The following is a 26,691-nucleotide window of genomic DNA, read 5'->3' as shown; positions in this document are numbered from 1 at the left end:
ATTTTTTAATATGTACTCACATATTTAAAATGCTAAGGATTCCTTACCGAATAAAAAGCATCAATAGAAAATACAGAATGAAAGAACCTCTCCCTCACAGTGCATTAATTTTCCCAGTGTCATAAAACACCTCTAGCTAAAAGTATTATACTGTTTGTTTTTTTTTTCTGAGCAGTGAGTGCTGGTTCAAAGACAGACTGCATTCCTGTAGCACACAGTCTCTGTAGTTAGTTTACACAGCAAAAGCTTCAGGAACTACGTGGTAAAAAGGAACACATAACCATATCAGTAGTGAGTTGCAACTGTAAGTTACTTATGTATCCATATGCAGGTGAAGTAGGAGTATTTTTGCACTGGTTTAGTTACATCAGTAAGGAACTAGCAAATGATAGTGGCACACTCATTGCTATTATAAGATTTATTCTCAAACTAAAATTAAATAAAAGCATCATCATATAGACAATCCTAACTTAAGAGCAGTGGTAAACTGCATAACACATTCTGATAAGGTGTGAAATCTCAGACTGTTAGTTTTCCACAAGTTCATGAGCAATTCAATTTTCTTAACACCTAGTTCTTACAGAAAATTAGTTGCAGGTATTTGTAGGTTTCAGTTTTTGCATTCAATACTTTTGAATATTTACATGACAAATACCTGTAGCTAATCAGGAAACAAAAGTACTACACAATGTGCCCAGAAAAAGTCACAGTTTATTGTAATTGCCATTATAAATGCTGAGGAGGAAAACCACAGCAAATTAATTCCAATAAATGGATGCAATTATTTTAAAATAAATAACTTCAAATTTTAAAAAGTGCAAGAGGAAATTACAATGATTCTATGTATTTTATGAGTGGAAAAGACTAACCTTCTTGGATACAATCACCACTTCTGTCTGTCATTTCCTCACAGACTTTTCTGATATATACTCATAATAATTCACATATGTTGCTTCATCACAGACATAATTAGATGACAAAGATTGTTTAAATTGTTTTCCCTGCCATCACTAATTGTATGTCTCACAGAGTAGGTTTTCCAAATTTAGTATGAAAAGAACACAGTCAGATTACAGATTACCTGTAGAAAAAAACCTTTGTACCAGTTTATTAAAAAATCCTGAAATATTATTTAAAAATAATATTCAAGATGTATGTGTGGGAGGTGCTCTTATTTATGCACTCTCAGTAAAGACAACAGACTTTACCTTTTATTTACTGTACTGGTCAACAACTGTATTTTCACATTATCAGGTTTGCTGAGCAATAATATCACAACACTGATGTCCAGATTACACATTTGACATATTTTTCTGAAAATGCGTCAAGCTCAATTCATAAATATCACTACTTGCCAAGCTCAGCAGCTTTTACAACGCTTAGGAAATTCTAACACATCAGAAAAACTTATTTACTGAAGGAACCATCTACAGTTACCAATCAATTGTATAAGGCCGAAAGGCTAATCTTTGCACTCTTATCTAAGTGTACTCCCTAAAGGAGTATCATCTAAACATGAAACTGTTATTCTTCCAGTAACTGCTATATGTCTAAAAATATCACTGCTGAATGCTGCAATTACATTTCTCAGCTGGATAGATCTTTCTACGTTATTTTCTTGAATGTGTAAGATCCAGGCTCAACAGTGTGCTAATCAGCTGCACTAAACTCTAAATGCGATCTAATTAACTAGAAACTACTCAGATTTGATTGGTGTGTTTTGTTTTATTTTTTATTTTTGGTTGGCTTTTAAATCCAGGCATATATTAAACACCTTCTTTGCCCTCCAGAGAAAACAGTCAGGAAAAAAAGATGACATGTTCAAAGAAAAAAAAAAAGAAGTCCTATAGTTACAAAATATCCTTAGGTCCTGACAACATCTACTTACTCTCAAAATACTGTGCTTGCCCAGTAATTTCTTATGGATGCTGACTTTAAAATTTATAGTCTTAAAATTGTTCAAAGCTAAGAATCACCTGCAGTGTATATTCTGGTCACAGTGCAAGCCCTAACCATTGGAACTGTGCCTCACAGTCAGTCTGTAACAACCTGGAGAAGCAGCTCCTTGCCCTCAATGTGGTTTGGTGAAGGAAACAAATCCGAAGCTCCAGGAAAGTTTGTGTGTCTGCACTGGGAAGCTCATCGGACATATTACGCACCCCTATTTAAATTGGGTACCTTCTTCATCTTGCGGAGCAGGTTGGGAAAGATGTATGCATCAGAAGATATTTTTCCTTCTTAGATTAGCAACAACTATCTGTTAAGCCAAACCTCCTCTTCGGCCTCCTCTAAAATTCTCAACATTTAACAGAGCTGGTGGGAAAGAAGGATGAACACAGCAAGTGACCTCATGAGTAATCTTGTCACTAACTCTGATTCTTTTCTCTCTTCTATCAGAAGTATAACAATATATAAGCTACTAAACTGAACAAATGCCGTATCTTTTTTTACTCACCTACGCAGTTATCACAAAGGCTGCAATGTGAGGCACGAGGTGGGCGGAAAATCTTGCAAGTAAAACAGTATTTTAGTTTCACTGTCTGTCCATTGATGATCACTTCTTTTGTTCTGGGAGGGGGGCGGTATCCTCCTGAACTGGAGCCATTGGCAATATCTAAACATGGAAATACAAGGGATTAAATTTTCCACATGAGCTATGATGTATGCACAGAACTGTCCTTGATGGCCACCTATGGCAAGTTTCAAATTTTTGTTAGCACACTTAAAATAAACAACTTTTTCCCCTTCTCATTCTCCTAAAATAATATGTAGCAAAAAGAAAGTGAATTACAAATAGCATCCATAGCCAATCGATTTGAATTAAATCACCCAAACCAAATTCTCAAATGCTGACAGCTACCTTGATCCCAAAACTCTTACACTCTCATACCCTCTAACAGTTCATAGAGAACACATTAAAGACAACTATGACTATTGGTGCAAGATGGTAAAACTTGGACAAGTTATCTTTAGGATTTTCCTGAATTTGTTAGAATTCCTGTAATAACAGGTGCTGTAGAAATTCTAAACCTAATATAGAATCTTCTCATTTACTTAAGCAACAGCAGCTCTGTCATTAGCGGTTGGCATATGATAGAAATAAGATAAATCATCACTTTGAGATCTCTTAAATGCTGTGATACGATGGAGCTCATTCAGAATAGTATCTCACAGCTCTTGCTGCTTCAGAGTTTGAAAATCTAACTCCCAGTGCTACTTTTGCACATATTGAAGTTTGTTTGTTGAATGAAAATAGTTTCCAACTACCGCATTTGGTACAAGTGGTGAGGTTTGGGGTTTTGTTTGCTTGGTTTTGTTTTATTTTAGGACATCAGCATTCATTTTTCCAGCAACTAAAGGACCAATTAGGCTAAATCACTGAAGTTCAATTTTGTCCTTTAAAAGCGTCCAAGCTGAGCTATACTCTCAAAGTTGAACTTGTAAAAGTGGCACATTTTTCTTAGTTTATCTGCTCTTGTGTAATCACAAATCAAACTACAGAAGTGAAAAAAACCCTACACTATTACTCCTGCACAGGCAGAACAGCCAAAACAAGAAGAAAGTAAAATAAATTATTTCCCAATATATGAATGAAACCACATTTCAAAGTCACAGTCACCTGTACAGCCATGTTTCAAGTTGTCCCCCACGTTCTCATGTTGGACAAGCATGGGGCTGTATGACAGGTTACAAAAAGATCCATGACTGTACTTGAGCTCAAATTGTTAGAAATATCACTCAATTGCCAGGTCTGCCAGGTCTGAAGCCATATTTACACAGCCTACAAACTACACGTTTTCCACGGGGGCAAGTAGAAAGCCTCCTGCCTAGCAAGGTATTCAAATTAGCAACAGCATAGCTGTGCTAGCAAGAATATAATTATACAATATGCCAGATTTGGTAGCAAATCTAGCTAAACAAGTTCCCAGCTGCAACGTGCTCACCCACTCCATAAATATGCACCAATAAAAGTATTTGTGGGACACCACCACAAACGTGACCACTGAAATAGCTGGACTTCAGAACACTTTCTTGGAGAAGATGGCGGAACAAGGGCAGCAATAGCTCAGAACAATGGCATCAGGGTATGAAGATCCTAAGCGTCCCTTATGAGAATTAAGCATTGAATCCTGAAGAAACAGCAGCTTAGACACCGGCTAATAGACCCTGATGAGGTACGGATGTCTGCTTGTGCTGGATCTAAACCAGACCCTGCGATGCTGGGCCAGGTCCCATGATCCACACGTGGAAGCACAGATTACTGCCTGGCTCCCATAACAATCAATATACTGATTTTGACCTGAAGGCCAATACTGCTTGACACAATATTTTTGATTAAACAATTGTTGCATTACAAGCTGCTAGTGTGTTTACATGCTGAAGTATAACTAGACAATAAAAGTTGTTTAATGAGCAATATGGACATCATCTTAAGTTCCCTTTTTTTGTTGTTTTTAACAGATAGGTTGTTTAAAAGGAACTCTTAATTAAATGGTTGTGATTTCAAAGCACTCTAAGCAGACACAAGAATCTGATGAGGTCAATTGAAATAATGTAATTTATTCAGGTTATAGTAAAAGCCATTTTTCTATTTGCTTGCATAACAGTGTATATGTCCTCATGACACATCAGTTTAAGTAATTTTTTATTATTGCTTTCTAACTTAGAACTAAGCTGAAAAGATGTTCTTTTGAGGGTGGAGCACAATGGTGCTTATACTGTTTAAAGCTTTAGAGGCATGGATGATTCCTAAATCCAGAAAACAGGGAGGAATTTCTTGTAATTCAGAGATTACATTAAAAAAGCCTTCATATTTACACTGAAAACTTATTTTCTGTAGAACAGATTATCATAGGGTGCATGAAATGATGAAATAACATGCAGTACTAGTACAGATCTGCATAAGACAATACTTTTTAAGGGAGAAAACCAAAGTTTTTCTTATTAAAAATACCCTATAGCTGATTTTAGTTACTACCACTAAAAAAGATAAAGATATTTTAATACAGTGTACTTCTGGTGACATCATCACCATGAGGCTTGTAATATTCTTAGTTCTTCTATAAATCCATGGGCTTTATAAAATAGTGTTATGTCCATTTCTGACCACAGTCTGCTCAAGATAGACTTAATCTGTGAAGAAAAATGTATGTCACTAGCCCTTATTAACTTTTATCCGATAAAGCATTTAACACATGCATACATAACATGTTCATAAATAAAATAATGATTTCCATTTGACACTCATACTCATATTTAGGTGTATAAGTGTCAAATATACTAATGAAGCCTGAATTTTTATACAGCTGTAGCCTTCTATACTGCTAGAAATGCTGATGCATTGCATTTCCTAAAATGATACTAACATTTCACATTTTCTTCCATTATAAAATCTTATTATTACTGAATATGTACATAATAATTGAAAGTGAATGATTTAAACTAGTCAAGGTGAATTGTTTAGAAGAAAAATGCTCTTTTTTCTAATGAAACATTTATGCATAAAAAATGCACATCGACTGAAACCGGTATGTATTTCCTAACCCTTTAAAGAAGTTGAAAAAGTGCACTGTATTTATTTTATTTTAAAAAGGGCTCTGGCAGAATCTCAAAGGCAACTTCTCTGGTCGAGAAGGGAGAAAACTGGCCAGCCCATTATACTTACAATGCTGGTTTTCTAAGAGGATTTCCTTCCAAACCTTTGCAAGGAAGTTCAAGTTCACAGGGCCATCAAATCCTAGTTCTCTAAAGAAAATTAATCTCAAAATTCAAGGGCGAAAGCTGTTGCAAATGAAATAAATGAAAACAGTCTTGCTGACTTACCATGGAGTCAGGATTTTACCCACAATCCTATATTGCATAATCAAACATGAAAGTCCCAGCCTTTCTGTTTATCAACAATTTTTTTTTTTTTGGAAACAAGCAACAGGGCAAGATCACACATGCTTGAATTTAACCAGATTTATCTAATCTAAGTGTGCTAAACATGTCCTGGTCCCACTGTGATTTTTCAGACTGTAATTATCCTTCAATTGCACTGTTCTTACTGGGGTTCTAACACAGTTACATCTTTTAATATGTGATCCCTTTGAGGCACAATAAGATTAACCTTTATGTAATCACCTTCCCCAAATAAACCTGTGTTTGATCACTACTTTTTACATTTTTCTCTTCCAATTAATTCCTGATGTAGTAATGCAAGTTATTTTATAAAAAGGGTAAAATTTTCCCACCAATGGGATTGCCTTCCATCCTCTCTGCTCTGACACATTTTACAACTTCTCTAACAGTGTTAAATGTTCATGCACTAGATGGGGCTCCAACATTTTTACTACTCTATTACAAAACCCCCACACACACAATCCATGTCCTTGCAGGACCAAGGTACCTGAACTGCTTCAAGAAAGTCACTCCAAGTCTTTAATGGAGATACAGCACAGTCTAGCAACCTCCTAATGTGACAACATTCACTTAGATCTTTCAAATTATTACACCGAAAGCAGATGAGAGGTGCTGTTTAGATAGGACACATAGGCTGGAATTTTGTATACGTATCATGGGGATTCTCCCACTCAATCAAGCATTTGCTTTTTGGGACCATTTTCCTAAGATTCTAGGACAAAAAGTCTCTAGAAAGTCTCTCCACATAGTCTCTCCACAACTTAACAATAATATCATGTAAGGTTTGCCATCAACCTTAAAGGGACACAATTCCAATCTTCAAACATTAACATTAGAAAAGCTAGTTACCTGAAGTGGTTGCAATGGTTTCTGCTAAGAAAAACATACAATGCAATGGAAAAAAGATTTATGTATGACCTATAAGATCTGAAGAGCAAAACAAAAAAAGCACCCTGCAAAAATGCAGATCTTTAAGAAATGTCTTCCTCTGTATTTAACCACTTAAATCTAAGCTACATGATTAACAATAGTGAGCTACAAGATGAAAAAACTACATTTTTTTTTCCAGAAATAACTTAATCAAGCAAAACTTTCTTGTTTCCAGACAGTAATCTCAAGGACAAACAATATTGGGAACCTGGCTTAGACTGAAATCAGCAGCTGCTAACTGCATTCTTCACTTTATAAGAATAAAGAATTAAACTGCACATCATAAAAACTCTGAAGTGACTATTATATCACATCCATTTCAAAACCATAGCTACAACTAAATATTGCTCATATGGGTATTGGATTTAAAAACTGAGGAATTAATTTGCTGTGGTTAAATTGGGGGAAATCCTTTAATAAACGCATATTTAAAACATTATTTACAAAACACTAAAGATTTCACCAAGTTGCTGGATATAGTGGTGAAAAATATCTGCCATAGCAAAATATTATAACTAAATCCTAATATCTACTCTTCAACAACTCGCAGTCTCATTTAGCAGACCATCATCATCTTTATATGTAATTACTAAAAAGGTAAATTTATCTTAGTAAGCCCTTCTGTTTTACATAAAAATAAAATAATAGGTTATACAAGTTTCTGTTCTGAAAATCTTTTCTCAACTGCACCATCATGATTACTGGTAGATCATCAGCAGGTAAATTTCAGTAGCAGCTTCATTAATGGATTTTAATTTCATTTCCTGCCTAATGGACTCAAGAAATTAAAAGAAAGAGACACACAAGTGGAGAAGTACCTACAGAGATGATGAGGAACACAGGACAGTACCTAGATGGATACTACTATTCTTTTCAGTAGTATCTTACCCTCCTCTCTGTTCCTTTCTCAAATGCAGGTACGAAAGCCTCCCACTATTTAGGAAGATCTTAGTTCATTAATTTTCAAACATTTTAAGCAACTAGGACTATGCTTTTTCTATAGCTCAACTATCAGCTACCAGCAGCACAATTCAAAACACCATACCTGTCTTTCTCTTCTAAACTGACAACCATTTGTTTTCACTCAAACTGTTCTCAGCAAGGGAACCAACAAGTATATCCTTACTTTGACCAGAGTTAAGATAACTTCCCTCATATACATTTTTCTTCACATACAGTTATGCTTCAGCTTTTCCTTATAATGATCTCACATTATAGTAGGAATAAATTATTCTCTCAATCATCAATACATGTCTCATTACAGAGAAAAAGAAATAAAACAAACCAGAGCATCAGTAAGAAGCCAAATGGTTTGCCTGCAAATTTGGCTTCTAACCAACTTTGAAATCCTATCATTAGTAAAAAATGGGTTTAAAGAAATCTGTTAATACAATAAGTGAAAGAAAGACGGTGAGTCAACAGGCTTGGACACAAATGTCTTCTGTTCTCCTAGTCCTGTTTAAATATGCTTCACGAGTGCAAACTCCCATACAGTGTCCTCCTATGGTGGGGTCCAGGCTTTTCCTAATGCAAAGCTCTTCTGATTAGGTGCAGCCGTGTCCCACACAACGCTGGTTTTCTGAGCAGGTCAGCTAACACAAATGGGTTGGTTGTATGCATATAAGTAAGATGGTTTGTGTGTAGTTCAGTAGAAATAGGTGATAATTTAAAAACAAGTTTAGCATTCACCTACAAATTGTTCAGCTTTCATTTTTAAACTACCTTCAAATGCCAAATTTCTTAAGGCAAAATTTAACTAAAACGTACTTTTTTTTTCTTAATTTGAATTTTTAAAAGTATCATTTTTGTTTTGCTTTATTTAGAAAGCTTATTATTAAAAACATTATTAACTGTCTTGAGTAACTAGTATCAGACATGAGATGATAAATGTCCACTTTTACTCTTTGGAAATAGCTTAGATTCTGTTATTTATCATTGGGACAGCAGACACCAGGCAAATTAAGACTACTTGTGCTTCACCACAAGAAAAGGTAAAAAAATAGGAGTGCTGGGGTTGCTGGAGTGAAACAGCTGGGAGAGGTCATGGTAGCAGACTTAAGAAGTGTAAAGGTTTAACAGAAATCCAAGTTCTTCAAGTAAGTCTCATGGAAGGTTATTCAATTAGAAAGATATTACTACGATTTCAAATATCTTATGTATATATATATATATATACATATATATACACATATTTATTTGCTTTTACTTTCCAATCAAAAGACATTTTACTGGGAACTCCAGCAGTGAAACAAGCAAAGAATGTGCACTGCTCCCTAAATATTGCATTAATAAAACTGAGAAAAAACTCCCTTTTAAAAAGCACAGAATACTCGTGAGCTATCACAGTAATTAGAGCAGTAATAAAACAGTTACATGGGAAGCTCTATTTCAAAAGCTTTCTTTCTGGAAAAACTGGAAAACTCTAAATTTTGAACAATTGTTTATCTATAAATTAGTACACAATTTTATGATACAAAGGTGCATTCCTTTTCGGCAACACTAAGGAATATACCTGCCTGAATTTCATCTTCCTCCCACACATTATTCCTTCAGCAAGAATAACATTTTTGGAGAAGAAGTGGGAGCAAAAAAGAGAAAGGAGGGGGAAATTGTAACTTTTCCTACATTTCCCCAAATAGTTCTGAGATGCTTTTTTCCCCCCACTCTCCATCCTTTTTTTCCCCATCTATAAAAATGATCTCATTACCCATCATAGCAACTTATACACTTATATGCAGCATATTACATACTCAGTATTCGATTCTGAAAAACGTTTGCAGTGACAGCGCTGGTAAAAGCTAAAACATAAGCTCCAAATTCAGTTTTCTTAAGAAATCTGTTAGCTTTTGCAACAAAACAAATTGGAACTTTGGCATCTGTTTTCCACATATCTGGATTCTGTGGCTATTAGGAATACTTCTAGTATACAAGCAAGGACTGAAATGACTGTATTTGAAGAGAATTCCAGTTCCTCAGTATAAACAGATTCCATATCAATTTTCAATATTTTTCTTTAGAGTGCAGTGAAAATATGGTTTCACAATGCTTCTCCATTTCTGACTTAATTTCTTTATGGCAGATAAGGGCAGGTTAACTGAAGACTTTCTTTTTAAATAATCCGGAGTGCCATATCTGAATGTAAGCAAACAGAAGAAATTCATATGAATTTAAATTAATCCATCTGCAATGAAGCTATGTGGGTCATCTAGGAGCTAACAGTTTTCTTCCCTGTATATTATGTACAGCATAGTCCTTGCCCAAAGCAAAGTCCTGCCTGGTTCAATGTAACCTTTTCCTGTCATGCCAGTGACAGCTGGATCCTGGCTCTGCACAATTAGACCAAACAACGTATAAAAGCAATGTGGGTTTTCTTCCTGACACGTGAATGCCACTGTTTTTGGAAAGCTATACCAGGTCTATAAAATTTGGTGAAGTACACATCTCAGCCTTCCCACACCCATAAGAAAATATTTTCTTCCCACAAAGTTCAACAACCATGTTACATGATCATACCGTTCCAAAGCCTCAAACCTACCTACACAAAGCACACACAAAGTACAATTTGCTGCTGCATGTAGCACACTGGTAATGTGTGCATCCCACTTCAAAATTCATATCCAAACACTTTGAAATACCCATAATGCTGTTTATTACACAGATACACTGTGTTATGTGTTAAGATAAAAAGGTAACAGCTGTGGTCAGGACCTTCCAAATCTGGTGAAAGAAAATGATCTCACTGTAGTGATGATCAGAGCACTTATCACTATATTTCAAAGTTCTGCTTCTTAAAATAATTCATACCAAAGATAATGTACATGTTTCCAGAAAATAAAACCATTCTCCCTCCTCCAACAGCAGTTTTCTGAAACTGAGGCCTTCAGAAGAGATTTTTTTAATCAAAATGAAACCATTTGATTCAAACAACCACTGAAGTATGTATGTATTGAAAAACAAATTTGTTACCTTTCCTCTGCTAAAGGCTCATAAAGGCCTAAAATAGTGAACATAAGTCATTACTTTTGTTTTACCTTAACAATATTTCTTTGTCCAACAGGTCTTTTAAGAGGAAGATACAGCCACATGATGTGCTTCCTGTCTCTTAGAAGGTAAGAAGTAAGAGGAAACTAATCCATACTGTTCTTAACATTTTGCTATTTTGACATGAACTCTCCTATAATTCCCACTTATATGGGCAGGATTCACAGAGTGATTTTGGTGCATATAAACTATATTTGCTTTCTGAGGCAACTAAACCAGTACTTCTGCCCCATGTGTACACCAAACAAATTCTACCCCATAACGTGGTGTTAGAGACTAAACCAATGACTTTGCTTCTCAGACATTTTCACCAGTGCTTTGTGGAGGACATATAGTGCAGAGAACCCGACAAAACCTAGTCTGAAGTAAAACCCTCAAATTCACACTCTACAGATGCAGAAGCATCTGCAACAGCATTATATTATTTGTCACAGTAAACAAGGCCTGAAACTGTACTGTAGTATTAAAAATCAAGGACCCCGCAGGTATAATATTTCTACTGTGCTTGCATAAACCTGTTATCCGTCTTTTTCAGTTATAGGTGTGTTCCTCTAAAATTGCTCCAGAAAACAGGATTTCCATTGACTATCACATAAAAGCAGATATATAGTATGTATAGTAACAAGCACAGAAATCAGTGAACTTCAGTAGCTTACTAAAAATAAGCAAACAAAACCACTGTTTATAAAGCAGCTCTGAAAACTCATATTGTATTTTCTTATCCAGGTAGCACGTTTTAGCTATTCAGCATATTTGTAGATGCAGAAATTCCACAGTTAGAATTGAGTTAACAATTCTCTTGATAAATGATGCTGTTTAAAATCTGCTTCACTCTCCTTTAATTATGCTAGCTTTACACAGATGAAAAACAATAACATTTTATTACTGTTACTGAAGAAAAGCCTTCCCAAGTCTGCATCAACTTAAGAGATTGTATATTAACACAGAGACTTATCTTTCACAACATAAATAACAGCATAATTAAATTCAGTCAAACTCTGAGGGTACATTACTTTAAAAGATACACAATTGCAGAACCTTTGCAATATCAGCTTTCTTGCCAAAAACACTTCAAAAAGTATTCTCTTGTGCACCATGGAGAGACTTCCCTAGCAGACTTGCTGAAAAGTATTTTCAGCAATAACTATCACTCTCCAAGGCCAGGATTTTGTTTACTGTCTGTCTTGGGGAAGAACCGATCTTTCCACAAGAATCCCTGCAACGTCATCAGACACTACATCTCCAGCACAACTGCTGTGGGAAGGTAGCAGTAACTCCTCTCGCTAGCAGAGCAGCGCAGCACGCTGCCTTCACACCGTACATGCACCCTTGGGAGGAAAGTGAAGAGACAACAGACCTTCGGTGTTACCTATTTGTCTCTCTAGATCTGCTGCTTCATCTGGTGTTGCGCGGGGGAGGACACCAGGATCACTGAAACTAGTGCGCAGCAGGGTCCCCATCACGAAAAAGAAAAGAATCCCACCAATTGCAGGTATGGCAGGTGTAATCTTCTCTGACAAATACGGACAACTGGAAAAAGAAGAAAGATTAAACATAATCAATAACACACAGTGCAACTTGCTCTCAAGAACTGTTTACCATTATAAATGCACATGAAGAATTCACTTTCTTCTTTTGATATGTCACTTGTCTTGGAAGGTTTATTGAAGCTGACATTTCTGTTTATGTGTTAATGACATTTCTGAAATTTCTCATAATCTGTTTAATACAGTAAAGGTCCAAATAGCATAACAATGACCTCGCTAACATGCAATACTCATCTACATAAGAAAATATTTTTATTACAGGATATTATATGCTTATATATTTGTTCAACTACTGCCAAATTCCATAAAGTAAATTGGAGGGGAAGACGGAAGGGGAAATAACCTGAAGATATCCAGTAATAAAAGGCAAAGCACATAACATGATGAAATAAGTCACAATGAAAAATGTAATTAAGTCTATAAAATGAATTTATCATCCATCAAAAAGACTGTGCTCAGGAACTTACACTTGTGACACACCCCTTTAACAGCCTCAATATATATCAATGTTATAACACCACTACAGATTCTCTTTCTTAATCCATTTCTAATAACTTTGTGAGGTTTTTTTACTCATTTACAAAGACAGGTGCAAGTGACAGTGCAACACACCTGGATACAAATAATCCAGGGGGGTCTAGGGCAACATGAACAGCCCTTTACCAGCACAAAAGGCTCTGTGGTTACCAGATTTACAATATACTTGCAGAGCTTAAGATTGGATCACAGTTTTAGCAAATTTTTTCCTCTGCTTCACATGTAACAAAATCCAAATGGACACAAGCATTGGAATCTAAACAACACTCAAATATAAGTATCTTTTTACAGTTGTGCAAAAAGAAGGGATATGAGACATTACATTGAATACCACACTCCTGTTAATCTGAGTAATACAATAAGCACTGCAGGATCTTCTCAGAAAACACACAGGCTGAGACTCTCTTCATAGCTCTTATATTAAGTAGACGTGGGTAAAACACAGAGATGGCTTCATGCATTTCTGATGTCTGCGTGAGAAGTCATAAATAAGCCTAAAACCAACACAAGCCAAAAGCCAACAAGTTCTAAGCCTTAAGGCTTCATCTAAAGCTTCCAGGTATCAATCAATTTTAATTAACATTGTCTTCCCTGTTCCTGCTGACTGCCTTAAATGATGGTTCAGGTGTGTGAACTTTTGCACTGCAAGTCAGTCAACCTCACTGGAATGTTAACTCTGAGCAAGTGATGACAATGTCAGCTTCACTGTCCATCATTCGAGCCGACAGGACGGGGAGAGAATGGAAACACTTTTCATACCAGATCTATGTACCAAGCATTTATCTCCCTGCATAATCCTGTTAAATGTTCTTAACTGTTTCTTTGCACACCACAGGTTTCACAGATGCAGTGAGTCCAAATGCATTACACAGCACACCATACCATCACCATGAATGTAATATTACTGGTGTAACAAGTTACAAAAGATTAAAAAGACAATTGGGTATTAAAAAAAAGGCAAGGGGTAAGACATACTGTCATTTCATATAATGAACAGACAGTTCAAACACTAGGAAACATACTTCAAATGCACACTTTTGGAAAATCTGCATCAAAGACAGATTTATTAAATCAGCGCTAACTAAAGGAGGCAGCAACAAGACAGTTGGTAGTTATATATAAGCCTTGCTCCCTTCGTGTCAGAGAAGTCAGTCAGAACGAACAAGCAAAGAGAAGCTTTCATACCACATAAACGTCCTACTGCTCAATTTATTTCTTGCCACAAAGAATTACTGAAATCAGAACTACTGTAATATGCTCAGACAAGAGTACAAATAGGCTGCAGGAATGTATTTTTAAAAGGATTAGAGGGAAAATGTACATTAATGAACACTAAACATAGCACAGTGCTATTATTTTTCTATTGCATTATTCATTACACATACCAAAGAAATTGCAACTGTGATGAAGTCTGTTGACCAAACAAGAGCTGTAAGTGTGCAAAAGGTACCATGAGATAGTCTCGGGGCAGCACAGTAGGCACAAGACAATTTCGACAGATGCCAATGCAAGAACAGCAATGTCATCTACCTACACAACTTGAATCAAATTCTCAGTGATATTCAGAGAACAGAAACTGAAGGGCCATCATGACAGTGAATGTTTTCTTTTAACAATAATTTCATAGGGAATTGGTAGAAAGAACAAATTCCTGTGCTGTAAAACTAAGAAAGCTTTGCATTGCCAAAAAGTGATTATTTCATTATAGTAAAATAGCACGAAAATGTCCAGTTCTTCCTTGCTGAACCAAGTCCATCTGCAATGGGGAAAAACAAACAAACGAACAAACCCCAAATAAACACAAACAACAACAACAACAACAAACCAAACAAACACACACACTCCCACAACACCACACTCAAAGCTCTGCACACTCTTTACCACAGGCAAGTATAAGGTAATCTGCTTTGCCTAAACATGTTTTTGGGGTGTAGCACCTTGTATTTTTATCAACTCTGACTTGGCATTACTTCAGTAATAATGTAGAAAAGACCAAAGATGTCATCTTTGGCAACAGTAACCAATTGATGCTCCAACAATTCAGAAATCACCTCAAACTGAGAACCCAGTCCTTACTGAGATTCAGATAGTAAGCCTGGGCAAGACCATTTAATCCAGTCTGACTTGCATACCAACATACAATGTTACATGGGCCTGCAGAGAGCTCAGCAATATCTGTCCTTTAGAAAGGCCCAATTAAATATTCAAATTCCTGTCAATTTTTTTAAAAAAGATACTGTATAGACCATTTTTTCTTTCTTCATGTCTGCAGAAAAAAAATCTCCTTGGTTATTAAGAAAAAAAATCACTAAATGTGGCTCATATAACAAATATATTTGTACTGCTATGTTGTCATTATTATTTTTAAACAATGTGTTTTAGTGTTACTGCTTTCAGAATTGTCAAATATTGTACACCAAAAAAGATTACTCCTAGTATTTGCTCAATTGCCTTAATTAACTTGCTTCAGTTGAATTTGTATCCCTTCAGGCATCAGCTTTCCTCAGATATTACAAGAAATATCTCTTTTCTTGACGGTATTTTCAGAGAGTTTTTAATATAAATGTTAGCAGGTATTTCCTGACAACAAGTTTCAGAACTTTCACACAGAGGGCCTCTCCATGTTGAGGACCATCCTGCTGCAGCACCACTTCTGATAAACCAGCACAGAGCTCCAGAACAAATCTCTGTCCTACCGCAGAGCAAGCAGTGACAAACCTTTTTAAAATCAACACTTGGTGACTACTAGACGTGAACTCACATCCTCAGCTTACACCTTAGACACAGTAAAACAATTGTTCCTAATCAGTATCTGTAATGATAGCAAGTACTGACCACATCCATCCCAGAGAACACATTTTTAGGAAGTATTACTTGACCATGGAACCTACTAGAAATTGTTATTATGGAAAGAGTTTCTTAAGAAAGCAATGTTTGGATTTGCACACAGCAACAATATAACCTCAAGTTTTGATTTAATTAATAGAAGAGCTTTATACAAATCAGTCCTGCTTTTTGCTTGGCTTCTCAGCCATTTTTTTTTTTGGAGCATCATGTGCAAGTTTGCATGAGTGTAGGAGGGAAATAAAATCTGCTGGGAGATTAGTCTGTCACAGCTAGATAAAAATAAAAACACACTGGCATTTAAGAGATAATTATCAAGTATCATCTCTGTGAACAAAGAATGCAAGAGACCAACAATAATTCTTACCACACAGCAGCTCTCTTAATGGTGTAACCATGCTCTCTGTGGCTACAGAGATGAGCAGAAAAACACACACAATAACTGTACTGAAGAGCACACACAGTGAGAAACCTACAACCTTCAAGCTCTTTTTCATTAGAAAGGAAGAGGAAAGAAAAAGAAGCCTCCTTAAGGCCTTTCCTGGAAAGATGAAGGTTTTCCTGAAGAGTTCATTCACAGTCCTTATTTGCTGATGGGGAGACAGAGTAAATGACAAACCTATTCAGGAGGGATAATGAACATTTGGAGAGAGGCTAACCCTGTAGTTACAAAAACACATTAATAACAAATACAGCCACTTATTAAAGAGCACAAAAAAAGACAGGGTTCTAAACCTGTGAGAAATTGGAGATCTCACTTACTAAGCTGGCAGTCAGGAAACAATGAAAGTAGAGACTTTATGCAAAGATGTAGTAGCCATCACACTTAATTAAACTAATTAAAAAATAATTTTAAAAAGACCCTTACAAGCTTTGCCCGAAAGACTGATAATAGAATACTGTATGTCAAGCTTTTCACCAACATACATCTCTATGCAGCAGATATAAAAAAACGTATTCTAGAAAAAGCATTATAGAAGTATAGTAGAACAAAGCAACATAAGGAAACAGAAGGAAAAAATAATTGTTCATTTTCCTACATCAATTTATGTTTCTGCAGTTATTGTCTATTTAATATACCAGTAACTACTGGTGTGCAGGTGGTGTTCAGTGCTAAGAGTGAACACCGAGTTCACTTCCACATGTTACAATATTTGAATGAGACTGTGCTGCTTTCCTTAAACTAACCCAAAGGGTTTGGTTTTTGTCCTTCCACTCTAATTTATGGCTTCTCTCAGCTTCCCCTTTCCTTTAACTCCACTGCATCATTGCTCCAAGCCATTCGCTCCCAAGCTTCTGACCTTATGCCAACACAAATCTTCATCAGGCTCTGTTGTAAGCCTAGTTAGTTTAATAAAATGTACGAAAATGACACCGTTTTGTTGGCTTCTCTTTCTGTTTCTTTAACAAATCAAATATGCAGTTGGAAAGGAATACTGATATTAGCACAAGGAAAGAAAGGAAGCTTCATTAACAAATCAAATTAATCTTTAAATCAAAATCAAACAAATATTTAACAAATTGGCTTCTTTAACAAATCAAATATGCAGTTGGAAAGGAGCATTGTATATTAGCACAAGGAAAGCACAGAGAAAAACTAGAGAGAGAGGGAAACTGGGACAGAGGGAGGAATTCTCCATTTCAGCAGCTGCCAGTCAGGTTTTCATTGAGACCACTGCCTCTTGTGAAACCACATTCTAACCTTGACCTCTTTCAATTTAGAAATGGCAACAGAATGCCCATATAGATAAAGACAAATCAAGACTCTGGGCTAGAACAAAAATGGGCTTGTAATTTACTTTTCTAATGACAAGTTACCAGTTTAAAGAAGGCAGCCAAAGATGTGCACGTAGATGACAACACAGGCAGTGGAAGATGCACGGAGGGGTGAAACAAGAGGGCACAGCAAGAACCTTGAAGGCTGCTGCCTGACAAAGGCTGTAGAAGATAAATGGGACAAAGAGAATGATTGGAGTGGTAATTTCACTGTTGCAGGGTTTGGAGGGTTGCCTCTTCTTTCTTGTTTTCCAGCAGAATCTCAACTAAAGAACACTACATTTTGTATTGCTACTAGGAAAAGTGTTGGCAAGGTATAAGGAGGCATAAGATGAATCACAGAAACACTTTTAAAGACTGCACTGTGGATTCTCATATATAACACAGGCTTCAACCTGCTACAGATGACTTCAAAGGTACATATTAAAACACAGTTTTAATACTGTCAGAATTGTAAGAAGCATGGTATAAAATTTTCCACTGTATAGCCATAACTCTAGCAAATAACAATACCACAGAAAAGAATACCTAACTAATTTAAAGACTAGAAGAAAAGTAAGATCCAAGAATGTTTGAATCTATCAGTTCTTCAGTCAGTATTTTTTGAGATGCTCGTATGTTTCCACCCCCAAATCCCAGCATCATCGAACTACCTCTTAGAGAGGATCTTCTTTTAAAAGTTAAGTGAAGAAATTGTTAAGAAAGGACTGACACAAGAAAAAAGTTACAATAGGAAACAACTCACAGTGCATCAACCAGTTAACGGTTATTTCTTCACAAGCATGCTATGGACACACAGAAAGCGTGGTGTAATTTGAGTATAGATTAGTCCGAGTAATGTTACATGAAATGCCTAACAAGATCACCTGGGGAAGTTCTGAATTAGTTTCCTACGTCTGCCTGATTCTTTTGTACCTTTAAAATTCCGATTAGAATTTTCAAGAGATGTTAAGGAAACCATAGACTAATTTAAATGGGTTTTGAAATTTGCTTAAAAAAATTTCCTTATTATTTTTTGTGTTTTGAAGTACTTTTTAACATCATACACTCCCTCATATCAGAATGTTCAATCCATTTCAAAAACTTATTTCATAAAACAAAAGACAAAAAGCAGTTTTCTAATACGTGCTTCATTTCAAATCCAGGAAATGTGGAATGCTGCAAACATGTGAAGACTATGGAAAATAACAACTAACAAAAGGCAGGATGACAGCAGGAAGGGAAGAAATAGGCAGAACAATACCTCCTCCTCAGCTTAATAATCTAAAGCATTATACCTTAATGATAAATGCAGATTTGTTGAATTATTTCAGAAAAGAAGCATTTAACCTTGCTTGAAAGCTTTACTAGTTTATTCTATATTTTATAGTAATAGATGCAACCTATTTTTTTCTGTATTTGTTATACTGTTTAGGGGTAACTCCATTCTAATTAGAAATAATTTTGAAGTGGGAACACATACAGAATAATAGTCATTACATTGTGTACATAAGTGTACCAGCCTCTACCAGCACTTAGAAATTATTACTTAAAACAAAGATGATTAATATGATGAAATCACACAGATTACAGAACAGCACGATCCTTAAAACTAATAAATTAAGTACTCAAGAAGTTCTTTCAAACCTAGTACAAAGTAAAATTAGCTTAATGTTACCTTAAACAGCAAAAGCTCAACAACTGATCTTCAAAGTTTCATGTGAAAACAGGACACAGTTTGTCTTTAAAGCTGATGTCAAAACACATGAGCGATTTCCAAGAATGACAAACTGCAGGGACCTCTCTCTCTGCTCAAATCAGAAAGTGCTCAATGGAACTACTTGCAGCGCTGACTTCATTAAATTGTAGTGTGTGACCCCTGAAATAAAATTCACACTAGCTGGCTTTGGATGTAGGAGCTTAGATGAAGGTAAGCAAGCAGTGTTGATTATGACATTGTATAAGCTAACCACAAAATCCCTCCTACAAGTAGAGATCTTAAGGCTTTACAATCAGAGTAATAGCCTTGTGTGACCTCCCAATTTTTATTGCTACATGTATTAACTCTAATGATGCACTGTCAAACTTCAAAGCTGGAATAGATAAAGTGCACAATGAAAAAAGAACCTGCCTGCAAAACAGATCTGGTAACTGAAGCTCCTACAAGAGCAACTAAATTTTGCTTTGTTATACAGAGAAGGAACTTCTTAGCTTTACAAAACACCATTTCTAAAATTCTGATTGCATCAACTGTTGGCCAGAAATTTCCAAGCAAGGTAGTAAAAAAAGGGTACATATCTAACAAACTATACATCCATAGCCTAAGACTTACCAAATAATCAGTTTCTTTATGAATGGCCAATGCACACGTGACATATCCTCAAAAGACAAACTAAGAAAAGGCATGGCTTCCAACCATACAGTAAATAAGAGGCTTGCTTTATTGCAATTTCTGTTCACTGACTAATTACTTATTTGAAAAGCTAAAAATATATTTGTAATTGAAATTCTTGGTTTTGTTTGTTCAAGGTCTGGTTTCCATAGCAAAGGACTACCGATTAATGAATTCCAACAGATGCATGAACTCAAAATGTCTTACAAACAGCTCATATAGAACACATTTTTTTTCCTGTTATACTTCATATTACTTCCTTGTTATTTCTTGTTATTTCCTGCTACATGATTTTTATAACTAAACCATCAGGTTAATCCCAAGTACTTATGAACAGAAATGAAAACTGGGACAAAACAAGCGGAAGTGCCTTAGTGCCACAAACAAGTCCCTGAAGGAGTATGAGCTTCTAGATGTTTTTCCACAGGATTCTCTGGAAATCGAAATGTAAGCATACCAAGCTTCTGTCAGTGGACTCTGAGCTTTCAAGAAGCAGCATTTTGTGTTTCTCTTGCACAATTCAGAAGATCTAGAAGCTGGATGTAAAGTCCAGCTCTTGCTGAAGAGCAAAGGCGTGTCAATGCACTCCCTACTCATGGCCACACTCTGTGGTCCCTTCCCTTGTACAAGCACAAGTGGACTGGTTAACACTGAGCTAAAAGAGAGGAATTCTTCTAAATCTGTTCCTTCTTCTGAGAGAAAAAAAAATCATTTTCTGTTAGATCAGTTTCCTGAAGAACTTCACTCACTGTGTGATGTAATGAGCGCCAGTAAACACGCAGGAACACACAGAGGGCAGGATGAAGCTGAACTCTCATTTCCAGAGGCATCAACTCCTGTGTGGACTTAGCCATAACATGAAATCCTACCCACAGTCATAAAAGCTTAGGAATTGTAGATCCACTGTCTTATATGGAGGGGTTTCTTTTCTTCCCCCGGGTCTTTTTCACTCTGCAATTCTCCATATTGCAAGTCTTTTGCATAAAACACACAAATGAACTTTGATCCATAATACAGGGGAAGAACATGAAAACTTCTTAGTGGAATCTAGTACAATACAAGCCTTTCACTGGAAAGCAGAGCAAGCTTCACAGGTACAGCACTTCCCAGGACCCCTTTACTTATTAATAAGTAGAGAACTGATGATCCAGCCCACACTACATACCAAAAGTGTACATCACATGGTTATAAATGAAGCAACTGGGAACATAAAGCAAAGAGGAGCATAAAAACAAGAGAGTTTAAACTACTCTTCCCTAGAGAGTTAAGCAGTAGCAATTCAGTGACTTGCTCATTCTTCTGAAAGACTGGAGTGGCCTGTTTGTAGTACCTCCACAGGCCTGAGTCTCCACAAGCACTGGGAGAATTTTACCTGAAATGGCATCTTCTGTTTTTTTCCTACTGCCTCCTCACAGTATCACAGGAATTCTCTTACCCTAGACTAAGCATTCACTGGACAAACAGAACGGCATACTGCAGGCTACTTAAGATTAAAAAAACCTCAACAAATAATTGGCACACATCATGACAAAGCAGTGCCAGCTCTCCGTATCTAAAACTGAGTCAGTTTAAACAGAAACAAATTGCAAGTCAGGCTTGAGGCAAATCTTATTTAATGGAAAAAAAATAAAGTGCACAGTGCTTCAACTACACAGAAAGCATTACCACTACCCATATTTTGGTTAGCATTATAATTTAAACAACTAGGAATAGCCTTTTTGCTGTTTTGCAGTAGATCTGAGATTTGGGTGCAAGTCACGGAAGTCTAGGCATTATAAGAAATACTCTACATTGAAAGATTGCTAGCTCTGGTGATTCAGAAGCAATGTCCTGGCATTTAATTATATCCAAGGATTTGTGCAGAAAAGATTGTGCTGTTTGAATATTGAAATACCTTTGTCTAAATTGCTCCTTCCTTTTTTTTTTTTTTTTGGAAGACATCCAAATTGCTCTGTATACACTTTTATGTTAAATACTTATCAAACCTAGATAAGCATGTTCAAATTGAAAATCAGTAGCTTTGCAATATGATGCTTTTCTGTTATTCCACAAATACATCACACACAGGTACTTTCCTTTTGAGAAAGGCCACTGACTGAAATTACTCATTCCATATTCCCTTCATAAACACTTATATAATTCACCAAAAGTTATTTCTACCATACATCAATTCTATTATTTAAATCACCTGTTAAATAAGGGAAACATCTTCCAGCATGTTTTCTCTTAAGCCAGCTACATCAGGAAATATGTATTAAAAAAAAATACACTTAAAGGAGGTTATAAGAGAAGTGTTATTTTGGAAATACTTTCTACTATTTCATTAAAATTTTCAAGCCTTTTTCCAGTTGAGTTGTTACTACAATTTTGTTCAATAATTACCACAAACCCCAAATTTTCATGTAAATTGAACCAGGATTCCAGGTGGGAAAAATAAAAAATGCAGGGTATTACTGCTACCTTTCTTTGAGAGTATAATTTACATCTTCAATTTAACATTTGTCTATTTTTGTGAGACTTTCAAAACTTCTTTAAAAAAGCATCACAAAAAGGTGAAGCAAAGCAAGGAAAGTCTTTATTACGTGCATTGCAACTGCAAATTTCAAACTTCTTAATTATGCACCCCTGTTATCGCCTACATGACATAATCTCAAGCCCCACTGAAAGAGCATTTCTTTTACCACTATTTATACCGACATCTAGTAAACGATACTGCAAGTGGAATAACGTGATCTCTCTCCCTATGGCAAGCCAGCCTTCAAAACCAGAGCAAAGTTCAGTTACTTCATTGTTCCCAGAATATACTCTGAGGAATTGCAAAACAAGATTCACTCTCCATCTTCCCATTGTCAAACGTGTTCTGCTGTTCTCCTCCCAGTTTCAGATGCTGATATGTAAACAGTTCTCCCAGACACACTCAACCATGCAAATACTGCACCAACCCTTGGTCTGCACTTTTTGGCATTTTTGCACAAATAGGAAACTAGGAACACAAAGTTAAACAGAAACTGAAACCTTTTGAATACATAAATACATAAAACAATTGCACAGAAGCAAAAATAAAACCAGGATTTCAGCAACAAATGAGACACTGCTGTAAGACCACAGCCCCATTAAAAAAACAAAGCAAAACAAAAAAAAACAACTGTCTGGGTAAGACAACATAACATGCTACACCCTATACCTCTGTAGTGTACCATGTCTAAATGTAAATTGGTGATGTGTAACCTATGTCATTGAGTACTTCGAGCACTGATATCACAAGCCACACTTTTTGCTCTGCTGTTTTGTCTTTGACCAGGTTTGCTGCTGCCTTTAGCCAGCCCCTACCAAGTTCCCCAGGTTCTGTCCTGGCCCAACTGTGACCACCAGAGAACAGAGGCTGCCTGGGCCCTTCAGTCAGCACCAAATACACACACACACACACTCCTTGTGCTACAGAACCAGAGGGGAGCTGCACCCTTCACAACCTCCCAACAGTGTCCCGATTTGTCTAAAGATACTGGCAACTGAATTTGAAGAGAAGCTGCTACCCTGTAATAATCAGTGGCTTCGCACATGGCAACAGGAACAGACTGTAACCAGGAGGAAGTTCAGAGTCTGGTAAATTTCTGCAGTCTTTATTCTTTTCTTGTAGCCTGTCCTCTGATTAAGTCCGTTATCCATGGAGAAGCTTGCCTTTCAGGTTTGCAGAACATACTACATTCAAAGACATGAGCTACATGTAACTATAAGAAGCGTGCTGGTTGCGTTACTTCAAATAGTTGCACTAAAGGACAAATGCCCAGTGTGGTGTTCCTCCTTCCCCTCTGTGCTCTTACAAACCTGACAAAGTTCAGATGTCAAGTATGTCCTTCACTTTTCAATAGCTTTCCCAAGTAAAGCTGCACCGTAATGGAGATTTATAGTATTTTCTGTCTATATGTGTTCAGAAAGGAGAGACCTTGGTCCACCTTGCTCCAAGTTATAAACAAACTAATGCTCACAGTGAGTAAGTGATAAATCAAAGCAAATGAAAGACACATGCAACACTGCAGCAGAGTGATTTCTATTGACAAATAAAAGACAGTCCAGGAGTACAGGATTCTGTTTCTTCACAGGTATAGAAAAATCCTTTTCAGTGCATAAGAAACTACTCTGTTTTACAACTGAAGTCTATAAATCTTTATTTTAATACTCTGCTTTGTCTGAAGAAATAAAAGAAAGAAAGAAAAGCAAAGAAGAATGGACAATCATGCAAGCAATCTTCAATCTAAATACAGCAATCTTCAATCTCATTTCAGGTCCATTGAACTTTACATTACAAGCTTAAATAAGATCATATGCACTTACTCCTCCAGGACCAATTATTTTGCCCTCTTACACTCTAAAACAAAGCTTAATTTTTCACATTCATTAAACCATAACATATTACCTACTGTTTCATTAGCTTGAAGAAGATCAAACCCTCAAAGGTTCACTGGACTGAATAATACATAAAATAATTCATCATATCACTGTGAATAAGTTCACAAATTGAAGTCCAGAAGCACTGCCAGGTGACTGAACTTCTTTATTAACTGAGTACTCAACTCATGCTTGTTTATTTTTAAAAGTCTTTCTTAAAGTAATAAACCAAATTATTCTCACTGCTGGACCACTTCCATTCTTTTCCCATATTTGACACTTAGTCAGATGCAACTCCATTCCATTCATAAAATCAAAGCTGCTTATTAGCAGACAGAAGATTCTAATAAGATTTTGCTGAAAGGATGAAAAAAAGGACTGAAGACTACACAGCTTATAAATAACAGACATGATCCTAACACACACTCTAGAGAGAAATTCACATTTCAAATGTATGTTAATTAAAATTCTAAACATTGCATTTTGTCCTGTATTTCAAAACAACATTAATATCCTGTATGTCCCAAATACATACTAAGCACGTATTAACTTGTTCAAAAGAAACACAGAAAATTCTGGGGCTGGTGGGGAATAGAAGTAAATATGCAAGAGTAGGGAGTGCAGTTTTTCTATTCGGAAAAGCTACAAACCGCAAATACCAAGTTGCTAGTATAACTGCATCCGTTCCCCCAAAAGATTTTTAACGCAACTATATTTGAATAAAATTAATAGCCATGAATGCATACGAGCCCTGTTATTTGTGTCCAACTCCTCACAGACAATAAGAAATACTAAGATACGAGCTCTCTGCAATTTCTCAGTCTGTTAGAACAGACTGAGAATGTAATAGCCCACACCTGCCAACCACAAGTTCCAGGTTTGTATTTCAGGCTCACGTACTACGCAGAAGGTATGATCGACTCACTGTGAACATCCTCAGGACAGCACAAATCTCCCTCCTTGAACATGAACACACTCTGCTCTTTCTCAACAGCACTGATAATTATTCCTAGCCTCTTAAGCTGCATTTTGATCTGTAACCTAAAAAAAAAAAGTAAACACTTGCTCTGCAAGCCTGTCCTACACTAGGATAAGGTCCCAGAAAAAAAACAGCATTTAGGAACTTGATTAGTACCAATTATAATGGGACCCTGCTGCCAATATAAATCTAATCTTTGCGAGAGTTTTATTAATTCATACTCTATTAGCCCATTCTCTCCCTTTTATGGAAATATACATACATACACATGACAAAAATAATTAAAACAGACATAGGAATGAGTCCACAATTTGGTGTTCCAAAACTTGTAACACCTAGCTTGATATTAAGATAAACAAAAGGTAGCACCTTACACAATGGAGATCTATAAATGGAATTATATGTGTTCTTACTGTTAGCTTTTAAACAGGAGTTTCCTTGAAGCCCAGTCCCCATTGTCACAGTCCAAAGCATCAGTGCATAAAGAATAATATTCACAGAAGAGCATGGTAATGACAACTATACTAAAAACTACAATAGAGCAATAAATGAAACAATTTTAAAATAGAAGAGTCAAAAGTAACAAAAATTGAGGTTTTTAGAAAGCTGAACAGCAGCAAATCATTCATAATTTTATTTTTACTATTAATATTTCTTCACTGACTATTTGACATCCAAAGCACAGGACTTTTTTTCTTTGTTTTTCCTTACAGTTCTGCTTGAAAAGGTAGCACACTGTTCTTCTCAAAAACCTCCCAAGGTGCTTCTCATACAGTACTGAAGAGCTAAATTAAACCTTAAATCTATAAACATAATTTAAAAATTCATAATTTGAAGGAGTATTTCTCCTTCACTAAAGACTAAAGTTTAAAAAACCCAACAAAACAAAACAAAAACCTCTGTGCTAATGAAGACAACAAGTTTAAGTGATGTATAAAGGCAGGCCCCAGCAGCATGACTGGCCAGAGGTGGCCTATTACAGTCAAACTGGTACAAGAAACTGTCAAGATTACAGCAAGAAGTACTGAAAATATTTTGAAAATATGTCCTGAAACCCCCAGATGTTACTGTGCTACATTGCAACCATCTCTATTTTATATATGATATTATAATATTAATGCTAAGATTAGCTAAAACTACATATTCTTTCAAAACAATTAATCAACGTTCCTTATTTTTTTTACCTAGTCTGCACTCAGATGCTTGTAGTTTAGCCAGCCCTCTGCAGCTGGTTCGACACCACGCCAATGCCTCTACTTCCTCAGCCTTTCTGTGCTTAGGAAAGAATCTCTGGAGACCTAAAGAGAATTGCACAAACAATACTGTGTCCTCCAGCTGTTACTAAATACAAAATCCTTCTTTGCTTCTTTTGTCTCGCT

At 36.1% G+C, this 26,691-nt stretch overlaps 1 protein-coding gene across 4 annotated transcripts in view; it reads right to left on the bottom strand.

The window, feature by feature from the left end:
- ZDHHC14 (zDHHC palmitoyltransferase 14) overlaps positions 1-26,691 on the bottom strand; it is a 108,101-nt gene that overhangs the window by 34,474 nt on the left and 46,936 nt on the right. For 2 of the 4 annotated variants that reach the window (XM_082047810.1, XM_082047812.1), the window contains exons 2-3: positions 12,230-12,402; positions 2,456-2,614 (exon numbers count right to left, since the gene is read on the bottom strand). In XM_082047810.1, the coding sequence (XP_081903936.1) occupies positions 2,456-2,614; positions 12,230-12,402 (332 nt within the window). The remainder of the gene's footprint in view (positions 1-2,455; positions 2,615-12,229; positions 12,403-26,691) is intronic. The other 2 variants (XM_082047811.1, XM_082047813.1) reach the window with 1 other exon arrangement.

The sequence above is a fragment of the Streptopelia decaocto genome, assembly GCF_964273445.1.
Source record: "Streptopelia decaocto genome assembly, chromosome: 3".
Classification (NCBI taxonomy): Eukaryota; Metazoa; Chordata; class Aves; order Columbiformes; family Columbidae; genus Streptopelia; species Streptopelia decaocto.
This window is presented reverse-complemented; position numbering and strand designations above follow the sequence as displayed.